General features: G+C 46.9%; 2 protein-coding genes across 4 annotated transcripts; both read right to left on the reverse strand.

Annotated features, from left to right (window-relative positions):
* Nucleotides 1-2,667: 2,667 nt before the first annotated feature.
* LOC309681701 (activated RNA polymerase II transcriptional coactivator p15-like) lies at nucleotides 2,668-6,123 on the reverse strand. Of its 2 annotated transcripts, XM_082495627.1 has the most exons (6): nucleotides 6,087-6,123; nucleotides 5,921-5,987; nucleotides 5,531-5,647; nucleotides 5,190-5,298; nucleotides 4,733-4,853; nucleotides 2,668-3,303 (listed from the first exon to the last, which is right to left on the reverse strand). In XM_082495627.1, exons 2-5 carry the CDS (start codon nucleotides 5,984-5,986, stop codon nucleotides 4,774-4,776), a joined length of 372 nt encoding a protein of 123 aa, XP_082351753.1. In that variant the 5' UTR covers nucleotide 5,987; nucleotides 6,087-6,123; the 3' UTR covers nucleotides 2,668-3,303; nucleotides 4,733-4,773. The 2 variants fall into 2 exon arrangements, with proteins under 2 accessions (XP_082351753.1, XP_082351754.1); XM_082495628.1 differs by lacking the exon at nucleotides 4,733-4,853.
* Nucleotides 6,124-7,231: 1,108 nt separating this feature from the next.
* NCLN (nicalin) lies at nucleotides 7,232-20,633 on the reverse strand. 2 transcript variants are annotated; one of them, XM_082495621.1, is made up of 16 exons: nucleotides 20,390-20,633; nucleotides 17,315-17,505; nucleotides 16,983-17,127; nucleotides 16,259-16,353; nucleotides 15,952-16,032; nucleotides 15,638-15,741; nucleotides 15,092-15,180; nucleotides 14,774-14,913; nucleotides 14,171-14,349; nucleotides 13,875-13,962; nucleotides 13,731-13,769; nucleotides 13,451-13,614; nucleotides 13,211-13,264; nucleotides 13,044-13,122; nucleotides 11,567-11,666; nucleotides 7,232-10,579 (listed from the first exon to the last, which is right to left on the reverse strand). In XM_082495621.1, the coding sequence occupies exons 1-15, from the start codon at nucleotides 20,568-20,570 to the stop codon at nucleotides 11,607-11,609; spliced, it is 1,689 nt and encodes a 562-aa protein (XP_082351747.1). In that variant the 5' UTR covers nucleotides 20,571-20,633; the 3' UTR covers nucleotides 7,232-10,579; nucleotides 11,567-11,606. The 2 variants fall into 2 exon arrangements, with proteins under 2 accessions (XP_082351747.1, XP_082351746.1); XM_082495620.1 differs by having other exon boundaries at nucleotides 7,232-11,666.
* Between the last annotated feature and the right edge of the window lie 1,235 nt (nucleotides 20,634-21,868).

A 21,868-nucleotide genomic window follows, 5' to 3' on the forward strand; every position in this document is an offset into this window, starting at 1 on the left:
AGAAAAACAGAGATGAAAATACTGCTGGTAAATGAAAAGTAGAACAACTGTCAATCATCACCTGGAAAGAGTTTACAGAGCCAGACAGAGAATTATGTACCACAGTAACAGGATTAATGAGCAGATAAAAGATAGCCATAGCACCAAGACACAGTGAAAAAGGGAAATGACAGGTCACCTTTGCAGATGAAGAAGAAACATGTTGCATCTGTCACTGAGGAGGCTGCAAGGGAGAGCTAGAAGGGGCACAGCAGAACTCAGATGCATGATCCCCAGAGGATGAAGGAACAGATTCTGCCCAAACATGAAACACTGCTTCAAAAACAAACTGTTAAAAGAAAATCACATTGCACGCCCAGGAAGTTTCTCTTCTGCAGAGAGACATTTGCAAGTGAAAAAACCCAAGGTGTTTTCTTTAAACACATCTATACTTTCCTGGCTTCTTGTATCATATAAGCACGTGGATTTAGGCAGGGGCAGCTTAAGACAAAAGGTGAAAAGGTCCACTCCAGTGGCCCCACTTGAAAAGTGCTCAAATGAAGGACGCAGGAACAACAAGACACGCTTTGCATTAGGAGTGCCTGCCCTTTCCTTCCAGCTCCTAAAGGCATTGAGGAACAGAGAAAATACAAGCTGGAGCTCTGAATGTCCACATCACCTAGGAGACAACGCTTGAGACAGGAAATCCTCACAACAGCCCAGAAAAAAGGGGGCGGGGTCCTTCAAAACAATCTGCCTTCCCTTACCTATTTGCTCCCCAGGCAGAAGAGCCAAAGGACTAGTTAAGCCAGTCCTGGCAGAAAATACCGAAGAACAATGTAGTATCAAGAAGATAAAAGTTAATTCCTGTAATGTGATTTTTTCTGGTTGGGAGCAAAAGGTTCTGCAGAGAAAATGGCTACAAAACAGTATATTAACAGCTTAAGAGAAAAACATCCTCTCTGTGTAAGAGTACAATTTGCTATAAGCTTTCATCCTCTCTTGTTTACTAAGACCTAGCTGTTTACCTTTCATTGGATATCTGTTATTGTAACCAATTTAAGATTAGGGTTTTTTTAATATTTTAACTTTGCAACAAACCAAAAATTAACTAAGTTTTAAGGCTTGTGGATTTTACAACTGGAAGTTGTCCGTAACAGTGGGTAGATTGGAAATGAATATCAAAGACTCCAGACATCTTTCTGATCAACAGCAGCTCTTCTTTGAGGATTAAAAAAAAAAAAAAAAAAAAAAAAAAAAAAGAGCCTTGCTGCCTGTTACACAAAAATTTTGTGTTGTTTGCAAACTGTTTCTTCCAACACTTGAAAGAGAGTCAGAAAACAATGGAACATGGCCCTCTTTTCCCAATTAAGGGGCGGTCAGTCATCAGCTGTAGAACCGTGCAATATTCAATTAAGATGATTGAGTTCAGCTTGGACCCATTTTTAATCTGCAGATATTAAGCTATGCTGATTTGATCTGGCTTCTCCCTCTATCCTCCAAACACTCCTGAAGCACGCATCATGCACAGAGATGGTTATTTCTGTCCCATGCTTTAGTCTGGGTACCCCAGGGCTGGGACAAAATAAAAGGACTGAGCATCCCTGGCATCTTGGGTTCATACCGACACCATCTGCTTCTCTTCCATCACTTCATTTTTTGTAAGTTCTTTATATTCCCATTACCTTTAGTCTCTGAACACTGTATTAAGACATTATAAATATTCCACAGGAAAAAGCTTACAGCACAAGCAGCCTGGCTTCGGGACACAGTCTAGTATCCTCATGCTCTCTCTCACTTACTTGAGAGAAAGAAAAGTGACACTTGAATAGAGAATAGTTGAACACAGGATTAGAGGAGAATGCCTCAGTCATCAAGTGTACCCGTCTCAACCCCTGCTCCAAGCAGCTACAGCACCGAGCCCTTCCACATTTTTTTTTTAAGAGACAGTTTTACGAAGAAAGATATTATTTTTCTCCTGATATCCCTAGTGAAAGGTCAATCCAGCAGTTACAAATTCAGGAAAAGAGAAAAGGAAAGCCTGGTTTCAATTCACTGCGCCACTCCACAACCCTGAGCCCCAGCACCTCTATAGAGCAAGGGCCTTGGTACCTCCTACTTCACCAAGGTGTTGCAAGTGTCAGATATATTTAAGAGCATGAAGCATTCAGATACTATGGAAACCAGGGCAAGAGAAAACCCAAAAATAGATGGAAGACGCAAGCTGTTGAAAAGTCTGGAAAAGTCTGGCTGAGGAAGGCTGCGCTTGCTGCAGCTGATCCCAGAGTGGGATCCATTTAGAGCTCAAGCATAAAATATCCTCTTTCCACTCTTTCCATAGCTTGTCATTTTTCTCTGCCACAGGGAAAGGAATATTCTTTTTCCTCCTTAGCCATTTAATTTCCCCTCTATTTAATAGGCCTCCTCATTACCAGTTCCTTTGAATGATTCACATTCTAGTTTGCTCTTCCCGTGACCTGGAGTAGACTGCTGTCTGACTGCTTCTGTATAGCAGGATTATTGGGAATATATCATGAGATAAACACTACAGAGCCCTCTCCTGAAAGAGAAATCCAACAGCAACCTACAAAGAACGGTGCCTGAAACAAAGAGTTGAGATGCCAGCCTGTGAAACACTACACCTCTCCTTTTTATAATGCAAACACATTTATTGTGCATATTCACCCTCTACAGACAAACCAGTTGCTAAAGTATAATAACACCTTTCTTCACTCAAAAAAAAAAAAAACCCAACCCCAAATTAAACCCCCAAAACACCAAACCACCCTTAACAACACAGAAAGTACTTGAAATAGCCAGAACGACATATGGAGGAAATGCAGAGGATGCCCACATGAGGTATACAAACCATCTTGCTCAACAGTCAACCAAGTGGAACACAGTAACAGATGTAGAGCAGATAAAGCATTCCACCAGGTAGACTTGAAGCCATCGACCCCTGAAAAGCCAGGTTGGGGTCATGTCCCTCACCAGCACAGACCTCGAATCTGCTTGAGACCAGAGGTGCTGAAGTCTCACTTCACAGCACTGGCTCTAGTTCCAGGTGCTCATTACAGACTACTTGAAAATAGAAGAGTCTCTGGTCTTTTCAGCATGACCACCACCTCAGTGAGGAAACCCCAGCAAGGTGAGGGGAAGGGTCCAGATGAGAATCCTTGACTTTATAGCTGTCAGTGCACTTAAGGGAAAGGAAACAGATTTAAGGTGTCCAAGATTCTTCATCTTATAATTTCTTGACTGCAGCATCAATCTCAGGAATTATCTCCTTCAGCTGGTTCCACTGTTCTGCAGACAGGGCAATCCCTAGAAACAGCAGAAGAAGAGGTTTCAGAGGAAGCAAGGGGTAAGCATCAAGTAGCACACCAGATTGGCTCCTTCAGACTGGCTACAGAAGGGAAAGTTGGAATCTGAGGCAGAGGCACAGACCAGAAACAGAAGCAGCCTTCTAAGCCTGGCAGTTGTGCCAGCACTTCAGCATCCATACCAAGGAGTACTCAGTGCTATCACACAAGCACCATATGAGAATATAAGCTCAAATTCCCTTTCAAGATTCCCACAGCTTCTTACAGCCCATTCCCTAGTACAAATTCCCACCCACATGAGCTGGGAAGAAATTCTAGGAGAACCTTACTCCACACAACAATTAGGACACCATCCCTTCAACTGCCCAAAGGAAATAATGCCAACTCCAGCTCTAAAAAAAAACTGCTGCTAACAAGAACTCCCTAGTGTGGCTTAAACACTAGAGAAGAACTAGCTTCTTTTTAAGATCCAGCAGAGATAAGGTCTTGATGTCCTGTCCCTCTCCCTTACAAAACAAACACGGTAGTGGAATTGCTGCATGTGTTCCAGACAGATGTTGTCAACTTGTTCCTTTTGGCTTTGTTAAGAACCACACTAAAGAACTAGGGCCCAAGCTTTATTAAATTCTCTAGATAAAGATCAGGGGCCAAGAACTCTTGAGAAAAACAGCAGAGGCAGTATTTAAATGAAAAAACATTTCTTCATGATCTCTGTTTTAACTGTCTTACGTTGTGAATGTGCTTTTTCCAGCCTGGAAGGAGTTCATAATGCTCCTTTCCCTCTCTGCCCCCAATGGCACAGAAAAGCTTGAGGACTTTGCTTCCCATTTTCATTACAGGTTACATAGTTCCCTCTAAATGAGTAATTTATACTTGTAACTTCCCTGAAGGAAATTAATTTCTGGAAGGAAAACCATGCTTAGTGGTTATGAAGCAAAGTGAGCTGAAATAAATTTGTCTGCCCTGACACAAAAATCTATAGCAAAGACCAAAAGGTTCCTCAAGAAACCCCACATTAACTGAATCTTTGCTGGGCACAACACATGGGACAGGTGAAAAGAGTCCAGGGCCTGTGAACTACAAGGCAAGGTGGCAAGTCACTATCAAAGTCCCAAAGCAAAAGGCTTGAGTGTTGACTCATCAGTTGAGGAGCTCTGGAGAAAAGTGTCTTCCCTTCTCCAGCAGCCTTTCCTTGCATCGCCTACTCAGGTAGTGCTGCCATGATGGGCTACCCAAGTTGTGCCCCTACATCACATTGTCAGACACCTTGCCAAAAGAATAAGGAACACTTAATACAGCAGCACTGGAGTGCCTTGGTAGGGATCCAGAAGGGTCTTAACCTTCCCGTCCCCACCCAGATAGAGAAGAATGGATTTACTTCTGGGAGACTCTCCCTGCTACAGATTTGGAGCAAACACACAAAATGCCACCTTTTTGCCAAAGGCATCACCAGTACCAAAACACAAGTTTGTCAGCTAGCAGTAGGACACAAGGAAGCAGTATTGGACCCGGTGTCTTCAGCCTCCCCTCTTCCACCTTGCAGCTCTGCCCCTGCCAAGAGCAAGAGAAAGGACTGGCGATCAGAGGTGGAACCAGGGTCCTGCACAGCAGCTGCCCGAACTACTTCTCAGAGCGGTCCTGCCATGCTCCAGATCTCACCAGAGACTCACACACACTCATTCTTTGTGCTTTTCTTCAGTTGTTGCCACCCAGGCTGAGAAAGTGCTAAGCCCTCCCGTGTGGTTTGCTCAGCTCCCCGGTCCCTCAGTGTAGCACGCACTGGTCTCCCTATCACCGAGAGAGACTGGCTAAGCTGGAGCTGGAGAGCCAGCAGCTGAGGTGGAGGCCAGCGTGGCCCCCAGCTGCCACCAGCAAACACGGTTGTACCTTTCCTCCCCGGTTTCATGCTGCCCTCCTTGTCAGTGTAGAACTCCCTGATGTCCACGAGGACCTTCCCCTTGAAGCAGGACACTCTGACATAACGCATCTTCCCAATCTGCGGTGACACAGAGCCTATATTAGACCCAGCCCTGCAAGAAGCTGCTCTTCAGCCCGCAGGGCCTGTTGGGTCACTCAACGTGCCAAAGGACTAGGGAAGGAACAGCAGCACCCCGGGCAGTCAGCTCAGCTACAAAAATGCTCTGCTCCAAGTGGAGGAGGTACAGGGGAGACCTGTATAAAGATGAGAAGGAAGGTGCGTTCCTAGAATGGATCGCTGCCATCCATACCTGGAACATGCCCTCCTCTTCACTGCCTTGTCCTGGAGTTTCTTCTGTCAGCTTCGAAGGTTTTGCCTCTGTTTTGAGCCTTTTCTCTGACTTAGAAGACTTTTCTTTCTTTCTTTTCTAGAAAGAGAGATCAGCAGTTTGAACAGCCCGGTCTGAACCACAGCCCATCTGCCGGGCTGCACCCGAGCCCCCACAGCACACCGGTGTCAGGGTCCGCAAGCAGGGTACACTGCGACCGTCAGGTGCCTCTGGTGCCGGTGGGGGGAGAGGGGGCGCCGCCGAGCCCCTGCCTGCCCTGCGGGAGGGAGAGGCAGGTCACCTGTGCAAGGGACCGAGACCCAACCGGGAAGCTCCGCTGGCGGCTCTCCCTTCTCCCCGGGGTGGCAATACCTTCACCTCCTCCTCCGGGCCGCTCTCCGAACTGCTCGTCCCCGCCAACTCCTTGGCCTTGGGCATCCTACGGGAAGAGCCAGTCAGCCCCGGAGCGGACGGGGACGGGGACGGGGACGGGGACGGGGACGGGGACGGGGCCGACCCTCCCCAGCGCTGCTCGTACCTGACCTAGCGCGGCGCCTGCAGCGCGCCTACGGCCCGCCGCCGCCTAGAAGAGCCGAGCCCCGCCCCTCACCGCCGACCCCCAATCGCGCGGCTCCCGGCGCTGCCCCCGCTGCAATCCGGCCAATCGCCGCGCGGCAGGGCGGGGCGGGGCGGACGCGGCGAGCCCCGTGCCTGCGGGCGCGCTGCTGTCCCCGAGTCTCGCGGCGGACCGGGCGGGGAGCCCGGAGGTCGGCCCGGGCCCGGAGGGCGGAGAGCCGTCGCGGGGCTGAGCCACAGCCAGTAAGAGCCGGCCTGGCCCGGGCGGGGTGGGCTCTACAGCCGGCGGGCACCAGAACACGCTCCGGCCCGGCGGCTGTCCGGGCTCCCCCGCCCTGCCCCAGGTCGCCCAGGGAACACCGGGACACGGCCCAGAAAGGCATATGGGACACAGCAGAGAAGGGCGCGCCCGGGACTGGGCAGATTGGACCAGTGGCTCCAGGGCCCCAGCGGCAGGAGCACAGCCTCCTTCAGCCAGCCTGCGGGGAGCCGAGAGGGCGGGCAGGGCAGACAGCGCGGCTCGGCCCTGAGCACGGAGGAAGGGGCTGCGGGGAGGAAAGGTCTCGCCCAGGAGAACCTCTCCGGTAGTCGGCCGTTGTGAGGAGTCTTCCCCTCCTGTTGGGTTTAGGTCAGTTTCCCACTCTACAACCGCGACCGCTGAGGTGTGCAAGAGTTGGGGTGACTCACGCTCAGATAACAGATCTCCTGCCATGTTTATAATTTAAACAAATAGTTCATAAGTGTTCAAAAAGTCATTTGGTAATGACAGAGGCACAAGATCTACCACTACCATACACTGTGTTGGCTCCTCAGGTAGCCAATTTTTCACAGTATTGGAGCTGTCTTGCCTAGAAACTTTAATTGCTTCAAATCAGCACAAGCCCTTCAAATAAATGGGAATCTGCTCACCCCAAGGTGCTGGAATCTTGCTCAGGGTCTCTAAATGTTTTCTGTCACACCGTTTTACTTTTGACTATACAGAAGGGATGCTATAAGCTCTTAAACATCTGCATTTTCTCCCTTTTTGCAGGGGGCCTATTCCTTCAAATAACGCAAGGGGATTCCATTTTTTTGAGCTTCCAGCAGCAAATAGTTCTACAACAAATCTTTTCATCAAACCTACTCATGCGGTTTATTTTTCCAAGGGAAAAGAGGACAAACAAATAAGGAAATTAAAAATGTTAAAATAATTAAATATTATTACATTTATAGTCTGAAAAAATATGTAAATCAACTGCATCGAATTGTCTATTAGCTTTTAAATATTCATCTCAACATACATTTGTTCTTTAGAACACACAAGAGAGAAATAATTGAGTTAACATTGCCAGATAAATCAACTTTTTTTCCTGAGCTGCAAATATTCCAGATTATAACCTTGAAGTCGCTATCCAATAACTACAAATAGGAACTAAACAGATCCAAGTGAGCAAGCAGGAGCCCACACTTGAGTACTCAGAGGCTCAATTTACTGACACCTATAGTAGCACCCCCATCATTTCAGATCAGTAAGTCAAGACTGAATGGCTCTTAAACATAAACCCCAACTTGGCCACAAGGTGCCAGAGAAGCTTGGTATTTTGGCTTGTGCTATTAACAACAAGAGGCTGCATGATTTAAAACAAACAAACAAACAAAAACCTCCAAAACCAAGCCCCACAACAATTTTGGGTATCTGTGCTTTTAAACATCTAAATAGACTGTGTCGACTCCTCCAGCAACAAATAGTGGGGTACCGAGTTCCAATTTGGCTTCAGGGTCTTTCCTCTTGGCACTGAGTACAAGGGTGGACCTCATATTGCATAGGAGTACTTATTTCATAATATTGAACCAACCTCTCTTGTTTGGAGGATCAACTACAATAGTCCAAACTATTTGCATATAATCCCCATAAGTGCTTGTGTGGGTGGGAGTGGACAGAAGAAATTAACAACTTCAGTGCTTAAATCTTGTTGGAAAACCAATTGTTGTGAGCTGCAGACTTTGACAGCACCAAGACAACAGGTGAAGTCAGACAGACTGCAAAGAAATTTGTTTTACGGCTAAAAGCATCAACTGCTAGCCATTTGTGTATATGTGCACATATGCTTTCCATGTTTTTTCCTTCCAGGCCAGGCAATCTCCTGATGAAAATAATAGGTAAAAATAGGGGCAACAAGAATCAGCTACACAGAGCTCTTCCATGATGTTGTGGAGAACTTTTATTTTACCTGAACAGCTGCTGTATTTCTGCCTTTGCATGTCATGTTGGTGACAGAATTGATCAGACATGCTGCAATATGGATCAGCACCATTTTTCGTGTTATTTCAAGACCTAGTAGAATAGCAGGGTCTACTTACAAGCTTCTCTGTCAACTTCCCAAAGGAAAAAGCAATGTGGGACGCAAGCTCACTCCCAGGATGGGCACTCTGTTCCAGCTATGAGAAAGTTGGAATTTGACTATCTCAGATTTGAGCATAGAATGTTTCAGTGCACATGCACTTTGATCAAAAGCATAAAACCTTATCTGTAGTAAAAACTACTTTCTAAGGCTGCCAGCTTGAGCACAAAATGTATCCAATCAGATTATAGGACAAATTACCCGTGTGTGGGAGACAGCGATGTACTATCCCAATTGCCCTGTAGGTTTATGAACTCTCCTCATTTACCTCTATCCACCTTTTACATAGCTGCCACTGGCTTCTGGCACTTTATCGAGTGTTAGCAGTTTACTGTTGAGACCACAAGGAGCTAAAGTGTTTGCTTTAATGCTACAACCTTGACAGGGACATAACTGCAACCACACTGCGTTGCCTTGGTGGAAGTTTTTGAGTCTGAACTTTGAGCTTCTCAATCTGGAAGACGGAAGGTTGACAAGCTCCACTGCAAGGAAGAATGCTCTGGGCCTGTTCTGTTCTCTCTTGCCCACTACTTGCAAATTTTATATGCATCAAGTCAAGCTGCAGCAGGTTTGCCAATAATTTTGTTCTTTTCAATTTTTCTCAGCGAAGTAAGAGAGTTTCATTAAGCCTGGTTAAGTAATCTTCTAGATTATAGGGAACACCCCCTCTCCAACTGTAACACACTAGAAATGTATGATGCAGCTGGAAGCTTCTGAAACTACTTCCAGATTTTCAGAACCTACAGAGTAGTTCTTCAGATAGCCCCTGTTCTGAACCTACAGCCCAGAGCATGCACCTTCCCACTACACAGCATATGCAGTCTCCAAGGAAAGAGCATAAAACCCAGTGGAAAACAATCAAGGCTCTTCTTCCAGCCACTCCAGCAATTTCTGAAGTCATTATAAATTCATTTGGCAGAGGAGTGTCACAAACACTTCATGCATGCAGAGACGTATTTTAAATAAGCACTCAAAAGATCAGGAAAAGACAAGTTTCCCTGTAGGGCTGATATTTCAAGAGTGCTTCGTACTATGCTACCTGCTGACATTACAGTGAGCCACTGACATCAGCATGCTCTCCTGGAAAAGACAAGACCCTTTAAAAAAATGAGTTGCTACACATCTACAGTAGCAGAAAGCACATCATGGGATAAGGGTACTCCAAGAAGAAGACTACAGTGAAACAAACAAAGATGGATGGAAATCAGTGCTTTGGTCCCCATCCAAAGGACAAGGACAGTGACTGGCCACAACAACCCCTTTTCTAACCACCACATGCACAGCAGCTGTGGTGCAGACATGGATGCACAGCTCGAATCTTCCTTGCATGTGAAAAAGGGCACACCTTCATTCAAACCCACAAGAGCTTTTCAGCCTCTGTAAATGATGCTGTTTTAAATACAAGTAGTAATTTTTAAAAAAAAATATAGTTGCTGTGACCTGTGAAGAGACCTCATGTGCATAGAACAACTTACAGAAAGGACTCAAACATTGTTGAGTGTCAGGACCGTAGTTATCAATCAGGACATATTCTAGAACTACAACTAGCTTAGGACTTGTAGTCAGTATCTTGATACATTTTTCAGGGGAACTTGAGGGTAAACAAAGTGCAACACTGACTAGAAAGGGCACTCAACTTTTGCCAGAAAGTGGTGACAAGTATCCTGCTTACCTTGCATGGTGGAATTCAGGAAAGACCTAAGATCATGACAAGGCTTGAGCAACTGGTTACCCAGCCCTCCTGATCTTTGTACAGCACTGGCAACTATTTTGGGCAACTACATAGCTCTACCCATCCAGAAGCATCAACAAATTAAAAATAAGGCTTGCTCAAGGATAAAAGTAACAGAGAGCATGTGTTCCAAGATACACTCCTTTGGTACAGTTCTAGAAACAGCCATGTTTAAAATGACATTCATAAAACTTCATTTTTTGTTTTGTTTTGCTTTTTAATAGCTAAATGACCTGCCTCCCTTCATACATACTGGTGGCAGCACATGAAAGGGCAGCAACAAGCACTTTGGGAACTTGTTCGTACGTGCAGCCAGGAACAGTGTTTCCAGAAATAATAGAGCTGAAAAACATGAAATGAGACCCTGAGATGCAGGTGAACATGGCAAAACACCTCAAAATCCAGAACGCATCTGGAAGTGAAAACTGAGGAATGAAGACTGAAGACATTACAGACCAGAGGTCAGCAGGAGCTGGGCTGCTCTTGCTATTAATATAACCAGCTTGCTAAAACAAATGGAAGAGCACAGAACATGGTCCTGCAGCAGTTGGGACTACAGAACACCCCTTAAAAACCAAGCAAGAGTTTAGCACAGAGTGGTGGCAACTGTTCAAAGACGATACATTTTAAAAGAAGTCAAGTACACAGCAAAATACATCCTCCAATAGACAGGAGAGAACCTGTATAGAACCCTAATGCAAGGAACCCGTTTTAACAATCTTTCCTCATTCTGTCAGTAACAGTCAGATCGTTTACAATGCACCTCCTAAAAGGAAATGAATTATCGCACAGTCTAAACAAAATGCAAGAACAGTCTTGCTGCAGACACTGCATGATCAGCACACCTTCCTAAACACAGGCAGTGAACGTAATGAAGAGGTGCCATAATAAAACATACTAATAGTATTATCTTCAATTTGCATATGCACTTTTTTTCCTTTTAAACAACTGCTCTGTGTCCTTGTTTGCTGGGCAGAGATAACACATCACTCTACTCTGTAGTTTCAGTTTCCAAGTTGGCTGTATGGCACATGTGTCCATGAAGGTGCTGGACTTGGTTTTACACTCATAAAAACTGCTCAGAATCAGCCGTTCAATGGTTAAACAACCTGCAGGAAGTTGCTGAGCCTCCCCCTTGCCAAAAAGCAAAGGAAAACAGACATGGTCCAAGTCAGGGGAAGAAGGTGAAGAAAAGCACTTAAAAGGTGCACAAGAGTTAAAATTTCATTTTCTTTCTGCCTTCCTCCCCTCTATAGAGTAGCAAAGAGGAGACAGAGGAAGAGAAACAGCAGGATTCAATGGAAGGCAGGAGGTTCCTGATGGGCTCACCGATGGCTCAGTGCTGCTGTATGGGTGATGACTCGTTGCTTCACTGCTGCTTGGTTTTAAGGGATAATCTCTGTATCATCTTGTAAAGGAGACCAAAGTGCTAGAAACAGAAGGAAAATAAGTAACCACAAGTCCTTACAAATTCTAATTAAATGATTGTGTTCTACAAAGAGAGAAAACTTACTAGAAGGCTTAAAACAATACTAATGTGCAAATACAATACCCTGTTTGGATCATCCACTAGCACTCTCATCTTGAAGAAAGAGTGGGACTTGTTGAATTAGGAGGAATTATTACAATGAAGCCAGTCACCTGACATTGTACAGAAAGTCATGGCTTACAGAAGTGTTTGTGCAGACCTGTATCACCCCCACTGTGAAGCTGCAAACACTTGTTAAAAATTTTACATTTTGTCATGGGGTTTTTTTATGCAATTCTCTTCCTACTGAAGGGGAGGAGAAAGCTTCAGATTTCAACACATGCATGATACCGATCACTACAGAAACACTGCTGTTAGCAGTTTCAGGAATGTAAAAGCGAACCAGGCAAACACAGAGATTCCCAGTAGTTCACAATCCATTAGCTGGATCTTCTCTTTCACCACAGACTTAGAAATTCACTTAATTCCTCTTTTGATTCTGCTTTGATTAATTGCATTTTGATTCAACAACAGCTACTTCAGATATTTGACAGATATAACAAGAACCAGGCTTCAAATAATTTGTAATAGCAAACGTAATGAAGATAGCTGACAGAAATCAAAGTGTATGTTTTCCCTTCTGTTTATGTTGTTACATCAGATTTTTAAGTGCTTGTTGTTTTCCCAAACACAAATAACATGAAGAGATCAACACTTATATTGACCTAAAATGCTTCCCTTGCATTCATCTTCTTCAGAGAACCCAGCTGGGATCAGAAACCTAGCTCACAGTGGCTTTAATACTTAAACAAAGACACTAAACTTAAGCTGCCTGGCCAAGGCATGGAGTATCACATTTCCAAGAGTATGGACACAAGATGTTTTTATTGAAAAACAAAACCAAACCAAACCCTGAAGGTGCATTTCTAAGCTGCATCCCAAGTTCAGATACTGGAAAAACATCCTAACACTCCTAACTTACTACAAGCTGCAAATCTTCAACATTACAGCAGATTTTAGTTACCTTGAGAAGTTTCGGTCTGAAGCTGTTACATAGCCAAAATAGCTTAACAGATGAGTTGTGTGTGTCCTTGACCAAGAGAAGGAGCTCTATAAAATAGTTTTGCACTAGAATGGCAAGAGATTGCCTTCAGCACAGCCAACAGATACTCAAAAACATAGACATCAAAACAGCCAGCCATTTTGGATTACTATTTTTAGAGTAGGGTGGCATTATTGTTCCAACTTTGGTGCTGGGACTGTGTGAGCATTAGTTACTGTAGCTAATGTGATTTATGAGGAAAAAAATACATTTGTTTCCTGCTTCTCTTCTCTTACCTGCACTGCAACATAGGCAACACCAAGGTAGGCTGCAATACAGACAGCCAGAAGCAAGTCAAAGATCGCTGGCTTGACCCTGCAATAAAGAACGAACACATGAAATTGCTACAGCAGGTACTGCCAGAGTGAGACAGTAGCCCAACGTGCCCAAGGAAATTCCATACCTGTATGCATTCATCACCTGTTTCAGCTGGTCATAGAAAACAAACTCAGGGTCCCTGTGAAAAGAAGAAATTCTTCAGGTTGTATTACACCTCTTGACACTGCAGTAAGGACAGCCCAGAGCTCTGTTTCCAAGGAATTCATCCAACCAGAGACAGGTAAGCATGACCACCTTGCATAGCAGTTAATTGAAGGGGGAAACCAGTTTGCATGCCCTGGCTGGTTCTTTCATCTCTTCTTACCGTTTGTCTGCCTTTACATGATGCTGTTTGACATCCTTCAGGTAGCGACCCATATAATATTCTAAGGTGTTGAGGAAGGTGCTGTCTTTATCAATCAGCTGAGCAGCCCTGGGCTGACTGCTCAACCAGTCCATCACTGATTCCAGTTGCTCCTGCTGGATCTGCTGCAGAAAAATACCACCAAAGAATTAGAGTCAACCACACATACACTAAGACCAGACCTCTCTCCCAGACTCTTGATTCCTTCTTCCCATGGGTTACACAAATGCACTGTGCTCACCATCTGATCTGTGAAGATCTGCAGATCTGCAGGTGCTCCCTGCAACGGGAAAAAAATAAACAAAACAACCTCAGGCTATTCGTGAGAGCAAGCTTGGTTGGGCAGGACAAATCTGGCTACCACTGCACGATGGGCAGCTCTTACCTTGTCTGTTAGGTTGTAGATGACCCTTGTCAAAGCCTCAGCAATGATCCTCGTATTCCTGATTAGTGCCTTAGTGTCTATTTGTGCCCTAAAGCAAAAGAGATTATGGACTTGTCAATGGGATCAGCTTCCTCTAGAAACCATCCTTTTTCACTGCATCAAGATGAGCCTGAATCCAGAGCCCAACTCCCAGTGTTTTTTCACCCATCCTCTGACCATCAGAACACATGCAGTCATGAGGCCAATTTGTGTTTATGGGCTGGATTTCCACTGTAGCCTTCCCTAAGGCCTCTAACCTCCTATCCATGATGCTGTTGCGCAGGCTGTCCCGGTGGCTCTCCAGATGGGAGATGGTGAATGCTGGCAAGCGTCGGATTGCAAAACGCTCATGCTCCCATGCCAGCATGTCCTCAGCTAAGTTTATCTTCTTGTGCACCATGGAAAACTTCACCTCTGGGAACTGGCTGGCAACGACCTGAGGGAAAGGACAAGCCATCCAGGGTGTCACGCTGCCCACTGCATAGTCCCATCTTGCACTGCCCAGTCCACCTAGACCTAATTTTTTCTGTTCCAGAAGGTAAATATGCTTCCAACTGTAAGGTGCAGTTACTGCCATTAAAAAGGTGTTTTAATGTCAAAAAAGCTGGCACTACAGGGTAGCTTTTACAAGCAACAAGCCATAAGGAAGTGTGGTGGAAATTGCAGCAGATCTAGTCTGCTTCATTTGGGACTGTGACATGAGGATTTATCTGCACTTCAAATTAAGTGACCATAAACAATACATGAAATATTTCAATGGCAAACCCCTTCTTCATGTCTTCCTTCCTTCCTGTCTTGGAGAGCTGCAGTTCCTCATAGTAATTCCCAAGTTCCCATCTACCTACAATGCTTTTCATTACCATCTCCAGTTCTCTCAGAAACGCATGCTGCAAGGTCCCCTCCTTTGGAGGCTTTGAGACATGGAGATGAAGGCTATTGCCTTGGCCCAGAGTATCAAGGCAGAGAACAAATGCTACGTTGTCCTGCAGCAGGCTGGAATCTGGAATAGAAAAATCCAAACCTTTATTGCTATGTTTTGCGCTGGGATTTCCATCCCAGAAAAGCAAGGCCCACACAAGGAGATTCTCACAGGAGGGCTGACAAGCTAGACACTCAACACAAGCATATTAACAGAGGCCTTGCCACAGAACATGCTGGAACGCCAGCCCCTTACTCACCAGTGTGGTCCAAATTGTCTTCCAGCCACCGCTTGGTTCCTTGATAATTAAACTTGCCACCTCCAGATGCAAAGAACAGCAAATTATAACTGCCCATCAAAGAAGACAGAAAAGTGTTAGTGCACTGCTGTTGTGGTTTAGGCCATTGCATGGCTACAGAACTCCTTTACTCAGCCTTGGAAGTGTGCTGAATTCACAACAGCTAGCACCTGATATTCAAGGCAAACTGTCCATTAACAAACGCTTCCTACATGCTACATACTAAAGTAATGGCAGGATGGGGCAAAAGGGGAGAGCTCCCAGTGCTTGAGGATGGAATCTACTTCCCACATCATTCCACCCGACTTGTCCCCAAGCTTGAGCAGAGCTACAGCAAAGAAACCAAAGGAAGGAGCATGGCCATTAACAGCAACTGTACTCAGGGGGAAACAAAACAGAGCAGAGGAAGTAAATGGCTGCTCATAACACTCTACAGGTCTGGAGCAAAAGCCCTTCTTATCTGATCGCAGCTACACACGTTCGACCAAGAACAGGGCAGTTTCTTACCCAGCATGGGTACGTCTGTAGGTGTAGAGCCGGGAAAACAGCCTGGCTAGTTCCAGTAGCACTGAGATACCACTGCCATTGGAGTCAGCGCCATGTGATAGCCACTGCAGGATGAAGTGAGACAGAGACAAGGTGACAACCCTACACTGATTTTCGTGTACCAGTACAGCCTTCAAGATAGCACACCACCATGCTCTGCTTATAACTGCCCATCTTTAGGGCCAAGAAAAAACATAGCGGCAGAGGCCACGTGGGAAAAAAGGACAGGAACACACAGACAGGAACAGAGAGCTGCAGGAAGAAAGAATACTCACTGGAGCCACTCCAAAAGAATCATAGTGGGCAACTATCACAACAGTGGGCAGGTCTTCTCCACCCAGCCCTGTTAGCTTTCCCTGCAGAGGAAAGAGATTGGTGTCACTCAGCATCACCTCTTGTGCGTCTGTACAAAGACAGCATGACTTCTGCATGCCTTTTGAGTTTGCAGTGGCCTCAGTTCTGAGGACTTCAGATATTTATCGGACTCCTCTGACTTCCCCTATCAGTCAAAATGTCTGATGAAGTCCCAATAAAAGAAAGCATCCCATCAATATTGCCAGTTTGAGTCCATATGCAACTCACCTCCACACTGGGTATGAGCCAGTCATTGATAGCTTTGCTTTGAGCCCCGCTGGTCACCATCTGGAAGCCATTAGCAGTTGCCGTGTGCAGCAGAACTAGAACAACAACAACAAAGTACACCAGGGGAAGTTTCACCACTTTATTTCCCTTGCTAACTTAGCTTTGGAGAGAGCAGCTTTAAACTATTTAAGCTCTCTCACTTGTTGCCTATGTTTATGTGTTGACATGGAATCCTGGTGACCACACAATTTCATTCTGTCCTGAAATCCCAGTATTTTGAGCTGGCTAAAACAAAGCTTTTCTCCAGCAGTCCTTAAAGTTAATTATGAGCAACAAAGACAGTAAGATAGTACAGTTATTTACAGAGGAATACATGGAAGCACTGAATGGACTTGTGGTTAGACAAAATGCTTCAGCTTCTACAAACACACTCTAGTCACTTAACATCTTCAATGTGGTTTTTAACCTGAGTTTTGCTGTCTGTCTTACTTCCATCAGTGTGAAGCTGAGAAGTCAACTCCATGCAACTGTGTGTCCAAATGTAGTCAAGTAATTCTCTTATACTGTTTTTTTCCATTAAATCTCACAGCAGTTTTACAAAGACAGAATAAACATGAAGGCAACACAACACTGGTTCATGGTGCACATGACACAGCAGATTGCTCCCAGAGATGGGATCAGACCTGTCTTCCTCTAAACCTTTCCCCTACTTGTTAGAACTCACCTTCTGCAGCCGAGGCAGAACCCTGCGATGCAGAAGCAGCCCGTGTTTGTTCATAGATAGACAGTAGTTCTTCATCTTCCACTGCAAAATAGACTGGCACAATGGTTTCCATAGCAAGCATTTCCGGCTCTATCTCCATGAATTGCTGGGGATTTAAGTGAGACACAAACTTAGCATCTGCTAAACATGCAAGAGAGCAGAAGAAAATTAACAACCATTTTTTAAAAATTTAGAATATGATTGGTTGTGCATTACAACAGGAGCTTTCGATCCTGCAGCAATCCAAGCCTCTCTCCTTCTCTATCAGAAGAGGAAGGGAATCTTTTTTTTACCCTTACAACATCCTGAGGGACAGAAGAGATAGATCGTGGCAAGATTATCACCACAGCACCAGCTGACTGGCGGAGAGCCTTCTGGTACTGCTCATAGGAGAAGTCCACCAGCCGCATCATGACACAGCGGCGGCTCAGGACATCTGCTTCTACAGTGCGGGCTTCTGTGTTAAGCACTGCACTCCTGGTGCCTGTGAGGAGAGAACAGCAAGAGGTTTTGTAAGCGATTTCATCGCATGCCATTTGCTTGATCCTAGCTCTTTCACAGAACAGACTTGGCGACAGTCCGATAAACTTCAGAGCAGCCAGGACTTGCAGAAACCTAAGTTCACCTCTTCCCCCTCATCCAAGAAGGAATACAGAATTGTGTTTTTTCCTTGCATCCATCAGAGCAACATATGTGCAGCCATGTCCTGCCAGGCTCCCCTTACTCCAGCACTACATGGCCTCAACGACCTTCCGGTCTTCCTCCCCACCACAACCACACAGGCTGCACACAATACCTGCAGACAGCAATCTGGAGAAAGCCTGGCCTCTTGCTATGCATCCTCCAGCTGTACGATTGTGTCTGTAAGCAGAGGATGCAAGCTGTGCAGAATCACTTTGTGAAAGTACACAAGGCTACCCCATGTCCAAAGGGCTGTTCTAGCTCACCCACTGGGATGTTTCTATAGTTGAGAAAATTACAAATGAGCAGGTTGTTTTCAACTGCTCGCTCTCTCCTACTCTTATTTTCAGTATATCAAATCTCTCACATGAAAATGCAATCCTTTGGGAGAGCAGCAGTCTGGAGGCTTGCCAGCAGCTCCATCATTCTCCAAGAGAGGACCACAAGGACATCTTGTATAAATAGACACATACAAATCCACCCTACAATTTGTAATGTAATGCTCCAAATCCAATTTCTTCTTCTATAACTCTGGCACCTACACTGAAGACTTCACCACACTGTGTCCCCATGCAGCCAGGGAAGGAGCAAAGTGCTCCAGAAGGCATCTAAGCCTATGCCAAATAACAGTGTTGCTAAAGGTTAGATTTAAACCTGGCTTAACTTAACTCTAACATTAGTTTGGTCTTGTCAAAGGTCAAATCACGTAAACAAAAAAAATCTGCACTTCCACTGCACGGTATCAGTGAGGGCCACACAACCAAAAATGGAGTTAAGGCATGATCTAAATTCTGCACACAGAGCTCCTACACTGTATAACAAACAAATATTAACAACACCCCCCTGATTAAAGAAAAACAACCCATAATAAGGATAATCCCTCCACCATTCCCAAAACAATGATGTGTAAACATGGCAAAGTGTAGATCCAGAGTTCTGCTCCCAGCACAACCCTCTGATATCCAAGCAGAGCAGACCCAACAGTATTTTCTAACAGCATGGCAAGACAAGTTGACTTTCTGTAGTTTCTCTATAGATAACTGTTTAACAATTGTTCATTTATAATCTAAAGAACCCTATTCTAACAGTATTATAGGAAGTCCAAGTTTGTTCTTAAATTGTTCTGACTGATGTTGACAAACATCTGTACCCAGCAAGAAAAGGGTCAGCAGCAATCCCTATTTGGTCTTTTTGGAAAAGAATATGAGAATCTGGAACAACAAATAGCTTTGATCTTAAAGGACATCCTGGCCTCAGAACACATAGGGACCAGGAATATCAGCTACCCAAAGGGGCTGGCAAGGAACAAAGGAAACACACAATCCACCAAGCTAAAAAGCTCCAGAAAAAGAGACAGCACAAAAAGTAAATTGCAAGCATCTTAAAAAACAATGTGTGTCTTTCCAAGAGTTCACAAAATATTCCAAAATACGTTGGTGAGCACCAGGCTAGAGAGAACACTCAGGCAACCAAAGTCAAAGCCAGCTGAAACACATGCCTGCTGCACCCATTAAGCCTGCCAACAAAGATTTACCACCACATGAGAAAAGAGATAGCTTAATACCCCGATGAGAGAGCCTACTTTGGATCTAGCGAGGTTTGTCAACAACAGGTCTCAAGATGCAGACGCATTTTGAGAAACTGTGACGGAAGAACCCAGAAATAATTTCAGATCTTCAGAAGCCACCAGTAGTGTCTGTAGTGTTTACAAAGCATGCAGACATAGCTGCCATTTTATAATTTCTACTGATGTTTGATCTTATCAAGATCTGAAAGATCTACAGACCGAGTCTCATGGACAGTACAGAATAAATGTGGGGCTGTACTACCAGACTATTAACATAAGTCTGAAACTTAGACCACAAAAGAGACAGCAGGAAGAGTCACTCACAGACAGAACAAATGCCCTGTTCTGGAATAAAATATCTACAGAAGACTCAGAAACAACACTTGATTCCGGGTTAGTGAGTACAGGGGTGTGGAGGTCGAGGATTACAACACTTCAATGATTCGCAGAACAGGTTGTGTTTCTGACTCAAAGAAAGGTGTTGCACAATCAGCAGGCTGGAGGCAACAGAACAGAGGAACTGGAGGTCAATCGTAACATAAAGGAAGAACTGTAAAAGAAAAGACTCTCAAATGAGGAGACACTGGAGCAACAGACACTAATTAAGACTGAAGAAGAGGCTGAAGAGCAAAAAAAAAATAAATCTGTCAATAGAGGAGTCAAAGGCAACAGAACAAAACTAAGCTCACGACCAAGTTCCCCAGTATGCAAGAGGGCTGCAGATGGACTACTTAAACACAGAGTTCAGTCCACACACAGGAGCTTGCAAGGACGCAGCAGGGTCCTTGGCCATCTCTAGGTTACCATGTGGGAGGTCTCAGCACCCTCCTGCTCGTGCTGAGGCTGGGCAGTAAAACTCAGCCAGATGGTGCCCGCCTGCGTCCTCCCGTGGGTCTGGGTCCGGACCCGGGCCCGGGCCTGGCTGCAGCTTCCCAGGGCCCTCCGAGCTCTCCTGCAGCCTCCCTTGGGCTGGGCCGCCCTCCCCGGGCCGCCTGCAGCTTCGCGGCCTACACTGGGCCCCGTCGGAGCTGAAGGGAGCCGCTGCGGGGGTTCGCCCTCCCGGAGGACCAAGGCCTGGCGCAGGCTGAACCGAGCCCGGCCGGGCCGTGCAGTCTCTCACCGTAGGGCTGCCCGCCCAGCTCGTACTGCTGCATGCGGTAGACCGTGAACTCGTGGGCGGCCTCGGCGGCGGGCGGCGGGCCCAGGAGCAGGAGCATGGCGGGCACGAAGAGCAGGAAGCTGAGCGGCAGACATGAGGCCTTCAGCACCGACTCCAGCACCTCGCCTGCCTCCTCCAGCATCGCCGCGGCCCCGACCCCGCCGCTGCGGCCTGCTCCACCGGCACGCACGGCACGCACGACGCAGCGAAGTGCGCAAGAGGCGGCACGCACCCCTCGCGGGCTGCCGGGAGCTGTAGTTCGCGCGCCGCCGCAAGGGGCGCTGGGAGCTGTAGTCGCGGCTGCCCGTGTAGCGGCGTTACGGCCCTGCCTAGCCGGCAGGGGGCGCTCCACTCCGCAGCGCCCACCAGGCGGTGGCTGCCGGGCCCCGCCCACCGCGCGCGCCCCCGCGCTCCCCCCTCCCCCGAGCGCCCGTGGAGTCGTGTTACGCGCGTCGCCGGACAGCGGCGGAAAACGTGCCCGGTACGGGGCACCGGGCAGCGCCCCTCCGGCCGCGCCCCCCGGAACGGGACGGGATGGAACGGGACGGGGGGCTCCCGCCGCCCCCGGGAGCAGGACCGGTTCGGTGAACGTCTGCGCACTCGGGCACGGCGCGGGCAGCCAGCGGGCCCCCGCGGCGAGCTGGGCCCGGGCGAGGGGCGCGGGCAACGGGCAGCCGGCCCGGCCCTGGCTCGGCGCCCGCGGCGGTGTGGGCCCTCGGGCCTGCAGGACCTGCAGGGAGATAATAGCAAATCAAACGGGGCTCTCTTATAACACAGATTTATTGCAGAACAAGTGGGCTGGAAGCTCAGTGCTTCCCACTGAGGGGTTGGGCCAGCAGGTTTTAAGTCATCGAGAGCTTTTTCTCCCCAGCACTTGGGTGGCTTTGGCCTCCGTGCATGGCGAGAGGAGGCGTTTGGGCACTGCTCTGTTTTTTCACCTGGTTAGGGATGAGAAGAGCAGGAATCTGAGGCGGGAGCTGGCGGTGCCTTCTGTCAGACCCAGGCAGAAATAGGGCTGTTTTGGAGCCAGCCATTTTATGTGGCACAGAACAGTTCCTCTCCATTCCAGGGATGAAGCCTGGCCCCCATGAACTTCTGCAACCTGCAGGCCTGGCACCTGGGGGGTGGTGTGCCCCCCACCTCCCCTTCCCTGTGCCAGCGGGCACTTTGCATGTTGTGTTGGCTCCTCAGGAGCTGCTAGTGCTGCGTAACCCCTGTCACAGCCCCAGCCCTGCTGCAAAGGTCTCTGAGCCCTACAAAAGCCTCTGCTGGCCCCAGCCTGCCTTGCCCTGAGAGCAGTTCTCCCCACCAACCTCACGAAGCACAGCTGTCTGCCTGCCCACAGAAATGTCCGTTTCTGCTGCCGGCTGGGCTGTGTCCGTGCACAACTTGGCAGCCTCTTAAAGCTTCCTGTCTGTGAAATTGCAGCAACTTGGAATC

Source organism: Vanellus vanellus (assembly GCF_965231255.1).
Source record: "Vanellus vanellus genome assembly, chromosome: 25".
Classification (NCBI taxonomy): Eukaryota; Metazoa; Chordata; class Aves; order Charadriiformes; family Charadriidae; genus Vanellus; species Vanellus vanellus.

What these genes read in the sequence shown, in the direction of transcription:
- LOC309681701 (XM_082495628.1), bottom strand. Translation starts at nt 5,986, where the DNA reads ATGCCCAAGGCCAAGGAGTTGGCGGGGACGAGCAGTTCGGAGAGCGGC. An exon ending in AAGAGGAGGGCATGTTCCAG is followed by an intron (nt 5,299 to 5,530) that starts GTATGGATGGCA and finishes GTGTCACCGCAG; the next exon opens with ATTGGGAAGATGCGTTATGT. An exon ending in CATGAAACCGGGGAGGAAAG is followed by an intron (nt 3,304 to 5,189) that starts GTACAACCGTGT and finishes TGCTGTTTCTAG; the next exon opens with GGATTGCCCTGTCTGCAGAA.
- NCLN (XM_082495621.1), bottom strand. Translation starts at nt 20,570, where the DNA reads ATGCTGGAGGAGGCAGGCGAGGTGCTGGAGTCGGTGCTGAAGGCCTCA. An exon ending in GCTGGGCGGGCAGCCCTACG is followed by an intron (nt 17,506 to 20,389) that starts GTGAGAGACTGC and finishes CTCTCCTCACAG; the next exon opens with GCACCAGGAGTGCAGTGCTT. An exon ending in TTCTGCCTCGGCTGCAGAAG is followed by an intron (nt 16,354 to 16,982) that starts GTGAGTTCTAAC and finishes TTGTTGTTCTAG; the next exon opens with TTCTGCTGCACACGGCAACT.